This window comes from Mya arenaria, chromosome 10 (assembly GCF_026914265.1).
Source record: "Mya arenaria isolate MELC-2E11 chromosome 10, ASM2691426v1".
Taxonomy (NCBI): Eukaryota; Metazoa; Mollusca; class Bivalvia; order Myida; family Myidae; genus Mya; species Mya arenaria.
In genome coordinates, this window is record NC_069131.1 from 37762108 (window position 1) to 37777088 (window position 14981).

The following is a 14981-nucleotide window of genomic DNA, read 5'->3' on the forward strand; positions in this document are numbered from 1 at the left end:
AACACGTATTGCATGTATTTTCAACCATCAAGAGACACATTAAATTGAATACATCGGGTAGAGTATCAAACTGTCTTGCTTTTAATAAAAATGAATTACAAGTTCTCAATGAATGTAAATTTCGAGTTGGAGATCATTTCCTAAAGTCTGGAATTCCCGACATCTGAACATATTCCATAGTGAAGATTCCCAACACACAGGTAATTTGATTTGTGTCACATGACTGCGAGTAATAGCCCAAGAAAAAGCACTCATCGACAACACTTAATATTTGCTACAACAGGTACTTGATATATTTTCCTATGTATACTTGACAATTTCTTTTCGGTTATAAACGCTAATCTATTAACACTGATCAAATAAATGCAGCTTCATTAAAGTTAACCTTTAAAACGCTAGATCTCGAAACACGTGTGTTATATGATAATACATTTACTTCAACTTTTTAAAGTGTCATGTTTCCTTATGTCAAAATGGCGTGAAACAGTATATGGCCTTGAAACGGCCCCTACAGGCTCCGATCGCAGATAATGGTATTGAAACGGTCCCTACAGGCTCTGATCGCTGATAATGGTATTGAAACGGCCCCTACACGCTCCGATCGCTGATAATGGTATTGAAACGGCCCCTACAGGCTCTGATCGCTGATAATGGTATTGAAACGGCCCCTACTGGCTCCGATCGCTGATAATGGTATTGAAACGGCCCCTACACGCTCCGATCGCTGATAATGGTATTGAAACGGCCCCTACAGGCTCTTATCGCTGATAATGGTATTGAAACGGCCCCTACAGGCTCCGATCGCTGATAATGGTATTGAAACGGCCCCTACAGGCTCCGATCGCTGATAATGGTATTGAAACGACTCCTACAGGCTCCGATCGCTGATAATGGTATTGAAACGGCCCCTACAGGCTCCGATCGCTGATAATGGTATTGAAGACTCCTACCGCCTCCGATCGCTGATAATGGTATTGAAACGGCCCCTACAGGCTCCGATCGCTGATAATGGTATTGAAACGGCCCCTACAGGCTCCGATCGCTGATAATTATATTGAAGACTCCTACTGGTTCTGATCGCTGATAATGGTATTGAAACGGCCCCTACAGGCTCCAATCGCTGATAATAGTATTGAAGACTCCTACCGGCTCTGATCGCTGATAATGGTATTGAAACGGCCCCTACAGGCTCCGATCGCTGATAATGGTATTGAAGACTCCTACCGGCTCCGATCGCTGTTTATGACTTTAACAGTAGCAATGGTACGAATTATTTAACGACTACTTTTATATTCATGTTTAAAAAAGACAATCATTCGCTACGAGCAGTTTTGTTCGTCTTAGGGGAAAGAATTATTGTAAAACACTGTTTTTTCCTGCATCGTGTCAATAGAATAATTTGCCATTAACTAAACAATTCGATTAACACAAAAACCAGTTGATGTGACAAAGACAGTTTCTGAGCAACTTATATGGTACTTCACGAACATTATCTTCAAAATATGAAAGCCAGTAAAATCAGAGACAATATTAAATTGCTTCAATGATATCGAACCGACATACATATAAGTTTTTCTATAGATTCACAATTGAAATCATAAAAAATGCAAAGTTCTAAGACTTTTCGACTAACAAAACGCGTAAATTACAGCAGAGATCGGACTATATTTATTGCTTTTGTTGATGACGTAAATGTGATGTCATGTATAATATTTGTTTTATTTGACCCGTAGAACGAAATAGAGCTATTGTTTAACACTATTATATATGTATGAAGGGCAATTAATCCAAAGGTAACAGTGGGTTAGTTGTAGAGGTGTCCGCCCAACATCTTGGAGGTTGTGGATTCTCATCGCTTCTCAAATGTACCACATTTGTAGTTTCTAACTAGGGCACGAACTCGAGACAAATTATGACAGTCAATTCTTTTAAGTACACAAACTATATGATTCAAATGAACAAAAAATGTAAACATTTGACGGTGCATTGCTTTAGTTTAAACCTCCTCACATATAGCGAGCAACAATTCGAATTTTAACTATATATAACCGTCAGGCAATATAGAACATAAGACTCCAATATCAAAGTCTAACACAATGCATTTGTCATGTTAGACGCTGCGTGTCTGTCACCGAGTATCGTTTAAGATTTGATCATTGTTTGTTTAACTAGGATCAAAGTTAAATGGACACTCATATTCAAAAACAATACACACTCTTGTATAACAAACATAAATTGTATGTGGTAAACTTTGAACTTCTTATTAAATAATGCATTTATGGAAAAAAAATAATTATTGATAACAATATTGTAACCATGTGTTTAGAAGCTGAAAACGTAGCAGGTATCAAATGATTGGTGAATGCTAAAAGATTTACTGTGATCTACTATATGCTCATAGGGTAGATATACCATGTTTTATGCACCTTTTTTTCAAATTCAACTCGGAAACCTTCATACGAACCATTGTTGTCGACTTTTATTCTTCTTTTTTGGTATATCAAAACAGTTCCATTTTATCATTTATATAACAAGTGCACGCTCTATGAAAAACAATATAAATCACTGATATTCTTCCGCAATGAATACTATTCCTTTTAAAGGAACTATTTTGTTACTTTATTTTTTATTTATGACGAAAGTGCAATCAGTATGATTTGTAAATGAAAAGAAGAACTATAAAACTAGCTTATGTTTCAGAAGCACTTGCTCTTATGTACACTCGAAGGTATTATGATAAAAATTATTTGATGAAAATTATTTGCACAATTTAAAGCGCTTGCCAATGACAATGTTAAAACAGCACTGAAAATATGCGCAATCCACTCTGGCAGCTTTCAGACAAGTTATAGATCCAAGAGATGTTTTGTTATTATACGAGCGGGAAACAAATACTCATTTATGACAAAAAGACATTAATGCCATGGATATTGTCCAATATCGGAGCTCCGTTGTGCATGCGTTTAAATGCTTTGGCCAAGAAAATGGATAATATTTGAACATGAAAGGATATTTTGCTTTTTTTCATCCTGTTATCATTTCTACTTTCTAGGATAAGTAAAGTCTCGGTAGTTAAGAGAACAGAATATCCGCTGCTATTACATATGGAAGTAGATATTTCCCTATGCAAACAGTTGTCATGTTGCCATGCATCTAGCTCGAAAGATTAAATAAGTCTGTAATATCCATTTCATCTCATAATTTGCATAGTTTATTTCAAATGCATTAAGGCTGTCGGACCTTGAGTTTAAATTAATGATATACATATAGATATCAATGTTTCCCTACAATTTTTATACAAATATGGCATTCAAAAAGCTGTGTGGCTTTGCCCTAATTGCCTTGCTCGTCACGTTACTGTTCATCAGTTATGTGGCTCCCTACTGGCTCGTTTTTGTGGGAATTGTAGCAAAGGATTTTTACACATGGTCCCCATTGCTTTTGTGAACGTAGCAAATGTACTTAGCTTTTTCGTGATAACTAAATAAGTATCGTCTTTTCAGGATTTCCAATTTATTGATATCTGGTGTTTATTCTGTTTTCTTTGCGCTCTGTATCCTACTTTGCAATTGTACAATTGATGCTTGTGAAAAATGCAAATTACTGACTAAGTGCTTCAGCCAGGATTCGAAAATGGCAGGATACTAGGTCAGAAAGGGAACAGAAGGTGGGTGACATATAATAGGAAATTTACTTATTATGAAAACAATTTGATACGAGTATCCGGATCGTTCTCGAATACTTGATACGAATATCCAGATACCGATTTGGTATCCGGTTTCCATCCCTAGTTAAAAGTATCATTTTAAACTTATGTCTAAAAATTTACTTGTCAATATGTCAAATAAATATCAAATAAAGTTCAAAACTTTCAGAGAAACCAGGTTGTATGCAACTGCTTTCAGCACAAGTTATTGAAAAACTAAAATGGCACTTCAATGCATAATAAAAAGGCAGCAATGTGCTGGGAAAGGTCATCAGGGCACCCTCCCCCTTGGCTTGGTAGAAATGTTTCACCTTGGCCCAATAACAAAAATATTACTCCCGGATTTCACACATGATATATATTTGTAATTTAAATTGCTTTTGTTTAAATGACGGAAATTAATTCCTTGGTCAAGATTTATGTAGCTGTAATTTTCACCGTATCTTTTCAATATTTACCATAATGACCGTTTCAAAAAGAAGATATGCATTAGTTTTACTGTTATGCCTTATGGTTTCATGTCGCATGTTTCAACTCATAAAATATATTTAAAGAAACGCAGCCTACATGCATATAACACACAAATCTTACAGTACAAAGAGAGCTCGCACCTGAACTTGCGTCTAATTGAAGAAATTTGTTAAATTTCCGGAAGTATGCATAAATATACTCATGCGTTTTTGTTTCGATCATTAAGATCCCAAATAAGTAAAACATGACAATGGATAAAAACAATACGTTTCTTTTGTGCATTCATCTAGGCTTTCTTCTTTAAAAGCTCCGGTAAATAAAACAAAAAGTCCGTCCTTGAAATGAAATACATTAGTTTGGCTTAGTTCATGAAAGACATCGTAAAAAATATTATATGTAATACTTTTGAACTGGCCGTCTATTAAACAAGAGGCACATGAGGGGCTTTGCTCTACTGACATGATTTGTTTGGTAACATTTAAATGGAAGCAAACAGTGATAATATGTATCAAAAAGGCTAAACTAGACTACAATAATACATAGCTATACAGATGGACTCCCCTAGAAAATGCATTTGATTACAGGCAAGGGAAAGAACTACTGCTTTAATACACAACTCTCTGTTCAAAGTTATATCCCTTGAGTAATACTGCAACATCTTTAAGGCGACAATCTAGTCATGCATGGGCGGATCTGATTTGTTTTAGAAAGGAACCGTCAGCTCTCATTGCTATCTAACTACTTTATACGACTGATTAGGATACAACCAAAACTGAAGACTGTATCGCTTACCAGCAATTGCTTACAGACGCACGGACGACGGACAACGCGCAAGCTCTACTGATCTCAGTTGAGCAGACCGCGTTCATAAGCAACTGTGTACAGACGCACGGGTGCACTGACGACGGACACCGCGCCAGCGCAATTGCTTTGCTATCCTCAGTAGAGCTAAGTAGCTCCTTAAGGAATGGTGGAAAATATAAAAGTTGTATGATTTCTTCAGGTGTATGATATGCTTCGGTGTAAACAAAATTATCACGAAAAAAAAAATATAAACAAAAAATGATGGAAACCAGTTGTAGAAAGTTCTTATCGCATGTTGTCTCATAAGAGGAATAAAAAAACAACCATCAATATGTGTTCAGAAAACCGAGTTATAAAAGTGCGACGCAAAACATAGAAAACTATGACAAAACGTTTGAAATACGATATCCAGGAAAATAATTGTCATTCGACGTTTATGTGTATGTATAAATAGCTTTGTTTCGAAGTACATGGATTTGTTTAGACTAAAAGTATAACGTACGCTGGAAGGAATAAACGTTGATGCGTTTTTGCATAGTAAATCGTATAATATGGCTTTCTTGGAGCTTTTTGCTTACGTATTGATAGCTATAACGGAGACGTCAATTTTTATCAGCTTCGTGACGCCTTACTGGCTTGTCTTTGATGGTGTCGCAACTAAAGGGATTGTGCACATGGGACTTCTAGCGTCTTGTGAACAGGACACGTGCACGTGGCTTTTAGATGATGTCCGGATAAATAAAGCTTTTCCACGTATGTTTAGTTTTGGATTGCATTGTCAATTCGATATTCAGAGTTGATGTAGTAAAAAGCGATGTTTGTTTATGGTTCCTGTTGTGTTTGGTGCCAATGTATGTGTCTATTCTCTTATTTATTGTAGAACAAAAGTGTGCAATGAAAACAAAACTCTTGTTTTGAAAATAAAATATCATGAGAAGTTCGATTTTGAGCTTTTTTGTTCAATTTGTTTCTATAAATGCTTCATGCTTCATTTTGCAAAAATTCGTTTGTAGCGCTTTTGAAAATTGTATGATTAGGCTTGAATTTGTAAATTATTTTCAAATGAATATCTGTCAGTTACTGACATCAAAGTCCAAATTCCATTCTAAAAACTTAATAAATAAATCGGTGAAGGCAATCCACATTAGATCTTGTATGCCAAATAAAAAATGATGAATGTATTTTATCTGTAAATAACACGTGTCTTGTTATCTTTGCACTCCAGTATTTATAGTTAAGGTGTAATCAACTGTGTAATTTATACTAAATAGGATATTCACTAAATGTAAGAGAAGCTGCACATCATCCAAGATTAAATTATGGTTAACATCCATTCAAGGCCTTAACGTAATGTTAAGTTCCTAAGGCATTTCACATTTCATTCCTTATGCATTTATATTCATTTTCTTGAAACAATACTTTTGAAGATGAATAAAGTAAGTTAAAATTGTTATGTTATAATTGGCTTTCATAAAAGACGTTTAACATCGGCATACAAATACCATTTTAAATACGTTGACACCAAATGTTTAATAGCTTTTTAAATTCTAATGTATCACCATGCATGGTTGTTTTCACACTATGTATAAATATATATAATACCATTAGAACTATAATATGTATATCAAATATTAAGCAATTCCCGCAGTTAAACGATGTGAAATGATAACCATTTTTATACATAGTCTGACAGTTACTTATTGATTTAAACATATTGTATTGCCTTTTTTCTTTCAGCATGATCGGTGTTTACAACACTGATATAGAGTATACAAAAAGCAAATGGGTTGGACACACGTTCTTACAACATTAGTAACGTCTTCCCCATGTCTATTCAGAACAATCAGAATTAGGCTTGAATTACAACCTTTGTTACTGATTTGATTTATTTTCTACATTTCTCATGTATTGTAATTCATATGTCAGCTATTACATCACTGATATGAATAAGTTTTATATCTTATCTCCATATAATCTTTTCATCATCACCAATATGTGTCATGCTGCTACTGCCCATTCCTTGCTCCATGGCCTGTTCTTTCCTTTGATCATTACAAATCCATATCGAATTTTAAGAGAATCTTTTAAGGTTTTATTGTTCATAATTAAAACATCATTGTGTCCTCGGTGAACCGCATTGCACTTTTGCAGTTCTGAAGTCACATCGTCAAGATGCCAACGTGTCCTTGTATACTCACTTCTGTTTAACAATGCAATTGCAATCGTTGCATTAATATCACTACTATGTATATATACAGTCATATTTGCATCAGTTCACAAATTCTTGACTATTCGGTAGCAATATAAAGATACAATCTGGGGAACACGCGCTTGTTGAGAAAATTGACAATACTGTTAGATACATTGATAACATGTTGAATTTGGATAATCCCTTTTTACCGAAACTATCGAATTCATAAAATCCTTCAGGATCAAAGCGTAATAAATTTTGATTAAGAAGCTTCGCTTTTAATATCTTCAGTTAAGAGTTATTAATCGAAATTTAACCATCAAACTTTATGACAAGCGGGGTGAACTTTACATTGAAATAGTGTATTATTCTTCTTTGACGGCGAGGTTCCATTATTATCTCTGTATAAATTGCACAAAGGTTAGTCTTCAAGAATATAATCAATCGGAACACCTCGGTCATTTTCCGTCGAAAACAACTTATGATGTGTGTGTACAGTATACAATGTCAGAATTTCTAACATTTAACTACGATGCAAGTTGATTACGTAGTAATTTCAATTAAAAGTTAATCCAAGAGACTTTAATCTTAGGAATCTTATTTATCTATGCAATAGTTCACCTCACTGGGAATCAAACCATATCCGAAATTTTTCGATTGAAACTGCTGGATGCGCTCCGATCGGAGTAGGTTTGGTTAATGAGAATTGTTCCTGTAATAAATTTAAGACTGCTTAACTGCTTAAACAATGCTTAAGAGAGTTATAGGTTAAAGTAACTCTTACAAAATAGTCCAATAGTCATCAATACATACTCTCTATTATATACAATCTTAAATCCGTGATTCCTAACGGTTATACCCATCATGATTTCCATGGAGATATGTTACGTTAAATTAAAAGGCCTCATAAGAATAGACTTACTTAACGACTCAATGACCTTTTGAATACCGATGATAAATAGATAAAATTTAACATGATACATGTATGTTATTATTAGAAAAAATACTATTTTAGGGATTTGGTGCATCCTGATCTAAAATTTCCGCGACATTTATTGGATTTCATTTATTACTTATTCCATACTTCGATAGAGATGAACGTTGGACTTTCCCCAAATGGTGCTCTTTTTTATAATTTTTACGTATTATAGAGGTTGTTCGGATGTTATTCGAATCAGTTTTCGTTATGATCTATAGAAGAATGTTCAATATTAGTCAGCTATTACTACTCCGTGCATAATTTTGAATGGGAAATATTCGGTTATTGCTACTCGATTGATAGTTTTGAATGGGAAATATTTGGTTAAATACTACTCCGTAGATAGTTTTGAATGGAAAATTTATCGGTTATTGCCATTTGGTGGATAGCTTTTAACTTTTGAAAAAGTGTTTTCGCTACTCCTAGGCTATTATAAATATGAAATAGTCGGATATTTTTTTTTGCTTGGATATTGTCGGTAAATGCTACTCTGTGACTAGTTTAAAATGGGGTTAAGTCGGCTTTTGCTACTCCGATCACCATTTTATTTTACCAGATAACTGTCACTGCGTGGATAATTTCAAAAAGACATAATCGAAACTAGCAAATAAATTGCATGATTATCAGGGCACAATTAAAGGCCCGCAACTAAAATGAAATACATTATTTTGCCTTAATACATCAAGTACTTTGATAACAAACTATAATTTATGACACTTTTTCAAGACCGCCATAAAAAAAAGTTCCTGAAAGAAGGTGTATTGCATGCTTGCGTGTGAACGAAGGTGAATGGAAAGGTAAAACAAACAGATATGATAGATACCAGATGCAGAAAGTTTGTATCGGATGCTGTTTTACAAGAGGAACAAAAATATCACAAATATGTGTTCCGTAAACCGGGATCGAAAGTGCGACGCACACTATTAAAAACATGTTACCTAAAATGTTCCAAATATGATATCAAGAAAATAATAGTATTAATATATGAGTTTGTAAAAAAAATTCCTATCGAATTCTATGGATTTGCTAAGTCTCGGTAAAATAACGTGCGCTGTCAGGAATAAATGGTGACGCTTGTTGCATAGTAAATCGTATAATATGGCTTTCTTGGAGCTTTTTTGCTTATGTCTTGATCGCTATAACGAAGACGTCAGCTTCGTGACGCCTTACTGGCTTGTGTTCGATGGTATCGCAACCAAAGGGATCGTGCATATGGGACTTCTAGCGTCTTGTGAATAGGACACGTGCACGTGGCTTTTAGATGATGTCCGGATAAATAAAGCTTTTCCACGTAACTATTAAAGTCTTTGGTAGCATTGTCATGTTTATTTACATGAGCAAAACTTCATTTTTAATTTTTTGTTTTTTATAAATCGCGACAAAAAATGAGTTCATATCATAAAGGTGATTTTTTTGTTAATTGTTTGTGTCGTATAGCTTCCTTGTCCGAAATTCATCCTGAAGAAAACTGCAAATATATCGGTGAAGGTATTCAGCATTAAATCTTGTATGTCAACTAACCAAAACTATACAATTGTTCTATCCATAACGAACATGTGTCTGGTTATCTTTACTCTGAAGGTTTTACGGTTAATGTGTTAAAAATGTGTAATGTGTTCTGACTGAAATATTCGCTTAATGTTAGGGAAACTGCACAACATCATGATTCACTTATAATGTTTTAAAGGCCCAAACGCAATGTTAAGGTTCTAAGGCAGAGCCCAATTCATTTTAATCCCCAAACCTCATTTTTTTCTTATTACCCTAATATTTTATTCTTACAGATGCTCAAAATGGTGCTTCTAATTGCTCAATTTATTTAAGATCCAAGCGTATACCTATCTAAACATTATGCCCGAAAAGAATATAGTGTCCGATAAACTAAACTTAGGTTTAAATTTGAATGTTATAAAATATTTTCAATAACGACTTTGCAATTTTGTTTCATCGGCATTGCAGAACACTTTTTTTATAGACTTTGATACCATATGTTTTATGTATTTTTTCAGCTGGTACTCTAACCGGCCTCACTAAGATATAAGAATCGGAATTGGAAAAAATACTGTAAGGATGATTGTTGCAGTATTAGCACTAAATTATGTAATATTAAAGTGTAAACAATTTGCCGCAGTTCAACGTATGAAAAAATTGCCGTTTTAATTACATTTATAAGACAATGGACTGATTATTTAGAATTTTGTTAAACTTACCAGGGTTATCAACATCATCGTTGTTAACTTTCAATTCATTACTGCCCTTGAAGTTCCATGGACACCCATGTGATCTGCAGTGTTTCTAAGAAGTTATAAAGAACTGTTTCAAGTGTATCTGTTCTAGTTTAATGTATAATCACATCATACGATATTTGGCCTTTTAAAGTTAGTAACAACTCCATCTACATTGTTAACATTTAACATAGTTCTAAACATTTGGCCCACAGTCTGATAGATTCATATTTAAAATGGGGAACATGTTTAAGTTTATTGATTCACTGACATTTTGTTATGTGTTTTAAACACTCATGATTACGCTATGTTTACATTACAACCTTCGTTACTGATACATCTTAATTTTTATATTATAAATTACATCATCGATTGGATTTCTTTGTTATATTATCTTTATATTGTCTTATTATCATCACCAAGATGTAATGTTGTTATTACCCTGTCTTTGCTCCCTGACCTGGGCTTTTCTTTGACTGTAAAAAACCCGTATTGGATTTCTAATAGAATTCATAAAGGCTGCATTGTTCAATATTATAACACCATTTTGTCATCAGAAAAAGTGCACTGCCCTTTTGCAGTTTTATTGTCAAGTTCTGTTTAACAATATAATTACAATCGTTGCATAAGTATCTCTACTGTGTATGTTTACAGTCATATTTGCATCAGTTCACAAATATTTAACTGTTTGGTAGCAATATAAAGATAGAATCTGGTAAACTCACGCTTGTTGAGAAAATTAACAATACTATATTCGTGAATCTTAAGAATCTTAATTATCAATGCAATAACACACCTCATTCGCAATCAAATTAAAGAAATTAAAATAACACGTTTAAACACTACGCTTAAGTAATATTGTTATTACTAATGTGACAAATTTGTTGTACTCAAATGCACCGATGTACATCAGAGGCTGTTTTCGTCGGAAAATGTTCGAGATGCTGTGATTGGAGTGTGTTCGGACGTCGATGAGTATTGTTCCTGTAAAAAATGAAGACTGCTTAACTGCTAAAGCAAGAACTGAGAGGGATGTTAATTAAGGTGACGCTCTTAAAAGTTTCCAAAAGGGATCGCAACATACTCTTTATGTACAATTACAGTGTTAACACCCTAATCCATAATGGCGATTTTCCACGTTAACGTATTTCTATAAGACTTCTTTGCTTAAGCAATGATTTAGAGGAATATAAATTTTGATGACCCTTTTAAAAATTTCCAAAAGGCCTTACGACATTCTCTTTATAATTACACGTATAATCTTAACACCTAATCTCTAATGATTTTACCCATCCAGGGCAATTGTCTACGTGAACTTAAAATGTTTAATTTAATAGACTAATTAAGCGGCTCAATGACCTGAATACCGATGTAATAGAAGTACTATTTTAAATGATACATGCCTATCATTAATTGAATAATACTGTTTTAGAGATAAGATCCATGTTGATTTTAACTCCCTGCAATATTAACTGACTTTAATTGACTAACAATTATGGGACTTAAAGCCATATTTCGATAGAGGCCAGCGTTAGATTCCCCAAGTGTTGCTCTTGTCATCCGCATATACTAGAGACTCTTCGTCAAGCACACGAACATGTATTTGTTATTTTTGTTTTTATTTTGTTCAACCTGTTGGTGTGAACAATGATGCGTTTAGAGTTCTAAGCTTTCAATTTGCTAAGGGGAGCTATATAAGATTGTTGTCTTCGAAAAACAGCATCGAACCCTTAAAGGGCTGGCATTGATGCTCCAGCTAGACTTATTCGAGGATAATTGATGTATGTATCCAGTTGTTTTCTTTCTTTTTATTACTTTGTCAATTTATATGCGAGTTTTTCTTATTTTTATTGTTGCAAAGTTGATGCTGGCTATATAATCAGTCTTATTGTGTTGTTTTTAAAATTATTGCCAAGAATGAGTTTATGTGCATATGGGTTAGGTTAAATACCTTGTGAAACCGTGTTGCAGTAAACTCGTGTTTCATTTACTTTCCGATGCGGTAATCCCACCACAATTTGTTGAAACTATTTTGATGTGTGCGTGCTATGTGATGTCTGCACGTGTCTCTCATTCAGCTTAGTTTTTACCCTTTGCATTTTTCATCTTAACTGGGTTATTATTTGATTTTTTTACTCTAGTATTTGGGTGTACTTGTATTTTTCATTGCCACTGTAGATATAATGGTATTATTGATATTTATGAAACAAATAGTATTTTGCATTCTTGTAGTTGTTGCGGAAAAAAAAGGTTTGATCAGAGTGCCTATAAGCATATTTAGAGTCGGTTTGTGGTAGCGGGACAAGTACTTTTTATTGTGTAGCTGTAAGCATATTCACAACAAGTTGTTTGCTACTGGATGAATAGCTTGAACCATGGTGTTGTAAGTTTTCATGCAAGCATTTTCATAGTGTAGTGAGTAGTTGGCTACTGAACAAGGAGGTTTGATCAATGTGACTGTAAGCATGTTAGTCGCGAGTAATTTGGCTTCTGAACAAGGAGCCGTATCTTGTGCCTGTAAGCATAATCACAGTGAGTATTTGGCTGCTGAACAAGAAGACTGGTCCTTGTGCTTTTCAGCATGGTTATATGGAGTATATTGCTGCTGAACAAGGAGCCTGATCCTTGTGCCGTAAGCACGTTCACGTTGAGTAATTGGCTGCTGAGCAAAGTGCCTGCTCTTTCTGCCTGTTAGCATGATGACATTGAGTATTTGACTGCTGAACAAAGAGCCTTCTCCTTCTGCTTCTAAGCATGGTCACAGTGAGTATTTGGCTGGTTAACAAAGAGGTTTGATACTGGGCAAGTAGTTTTGACCAAGTTTACATGTTTATCGCCTCCTATTTCCAATGTAAATGATTTCTTCATTCCACTGTATATCACCTCCTTATTCAAATGCTTACCACACCCTTATTTCATTATGTATGACCTTCTCATTCCAATGTGTATAACCTCCTCATTCAAATGTTAACCACACCCTAATTTCAATATGTATGAGCTCCTCATTCCAATGTGTATCACCTACTCATTCCAAAGTTTAACAACTCCTTATCATTGTGAAAATTAGATCAATTGCTTTGAGTGTAATTTCAATACAATACATTTTTTTTATCAAAACGCATTATTGCACATTTTGTACGAATTAATTGCGCAATATTAATTGGGATCTTTTTGCTGGAGGAGGTTAAAGTTAAATTAACACTTAAGTAAGAAACAAAGTGCAAAGTGGTATGCATAACATATTTTTATATCGCTGAGTAGCGTCTTCATCTATTTGATTTATGTTCGTTTGTAGTAAAGTTAATGCATGACTATCCTAGTACTATGAATTGAATACAAAGTGTTCTCAGATATAAGGACTGGATAAGATGAAGAACAATGGTTGTTATTATATCATTTATAATATTATTCATAACCAGATTAGATGACTACGATGCATTTAAAAACATTATGAGATCGTGATAAAGCACTTGAGTTGATGATTGTTTAACAACAGTTCAACTTAATGCAACTCCAAATGATCTTTCTCACAGTTTACAATTAGGTTACAACATGTGATAACTTCTTTATAGTTTTTAAATAGTTATTGAGATAACAAATGAAGACATAAGTGCATTTTTATCTTCACAATGTAAACACTGACCGCGTTCAAAACACATCCCTGTTCAGTGTAAAATTATGACTTAAGTATGGTCGTAGTGCAGTATTTAGTGACAATAATGGAATACCCAAGACTCTGCATGGATTAGACCAATACTTTTCCAAATCGATAGCCAAGAGCAGACATTCATTAGAATGGCGCTTCTTGAGCTATTTGCTTTCTCATTGGTTGCGATTATTGAGACGGCTCTATTTATCAGTTTTGTGACACCTTATTGGCTAGAATTTGAATCAAAAGAGGGAAAAGGACATTTGAACATGGGCTTATTAGCATATTGTGAACAGAACACGTGCACGTGGATTCTTGATGACGTCAGGATCAGCAGGATATTTCCAGGCAAGAGCTTTGAATTACTAATCAATTGCAGAGCATTAACTACTTTTTCGTTCCTAACATTTGAAATGTCTTTGAATACCGTTTAAGACTTTGCTCAGGGAGATAAGAATGCATTTATTCTCATTTCTGTCAATGAGCAATTTATGAACAGAAATTTGCTATTTTCGTTTATCAAATTCGAATGAGAAGTTGTCCTGAAAGAATCAAGCTCGGCGATGTTCAAACTGTTCCTTTTCATTGTTTCATCATATTTTTCATCGAAAAATTACGGGTTATAGAATGGCGAAAACCGGGCGGCGGGCGGTCGGGCGGGCGGGCGTTAACAATTTTGCGTTAAAGTTTTCATTGTATGTAATAAAATCAAGAGTTTTTATCCAATGGTAATCAAACTTCATACAATGGTAGAGCATAATGAGAGAAAGTGCAGTGTACAATAACCATAACTCTATTCTTGCTTATTACTAAGTGATTGCTCCTTGTTACTTGTTTTTATCCGGAGTATAACTTGAAAAGTACTGGATGGAATCATTGGAACTTCATACAATGGTAAAGAACAATGAGAGGAATGCGAGTGTACAATAACAAAAACTCTATTTTTGCTTATTACT

General features: G+C 34.3%; 1 protein-coding gene across 9 annotated transcripts in view; it reads left to right on the forward strand.

Moving 5' to 3' along the window:
* The window catches only part of LOC128205193 (transmembrane protein 47-like), a 49472-nt gene that overhangs the window by 14475 nt on the left and 20016 nt on the right, over positions 1-14981 (forward strand). Inside the window, exon 1 of one of the 9 annotated variants that reach the window (XM_052906675.1) lies at positions 13983-14373. The exons of the other annotated variants lie outside the window; for them this stretch is intronic. Coding sequence (XP_052762635.1) covers positions 14172-14373 — 202 coding nt within the window. The 5' untranslated portion in view covers positions 13983-14171. Of the gene's footprint in view, positions 1-13982; positions 14374-14981 lie in introns of those variants that run through there. 9 annotated transcript variants of the gene reach the window in all.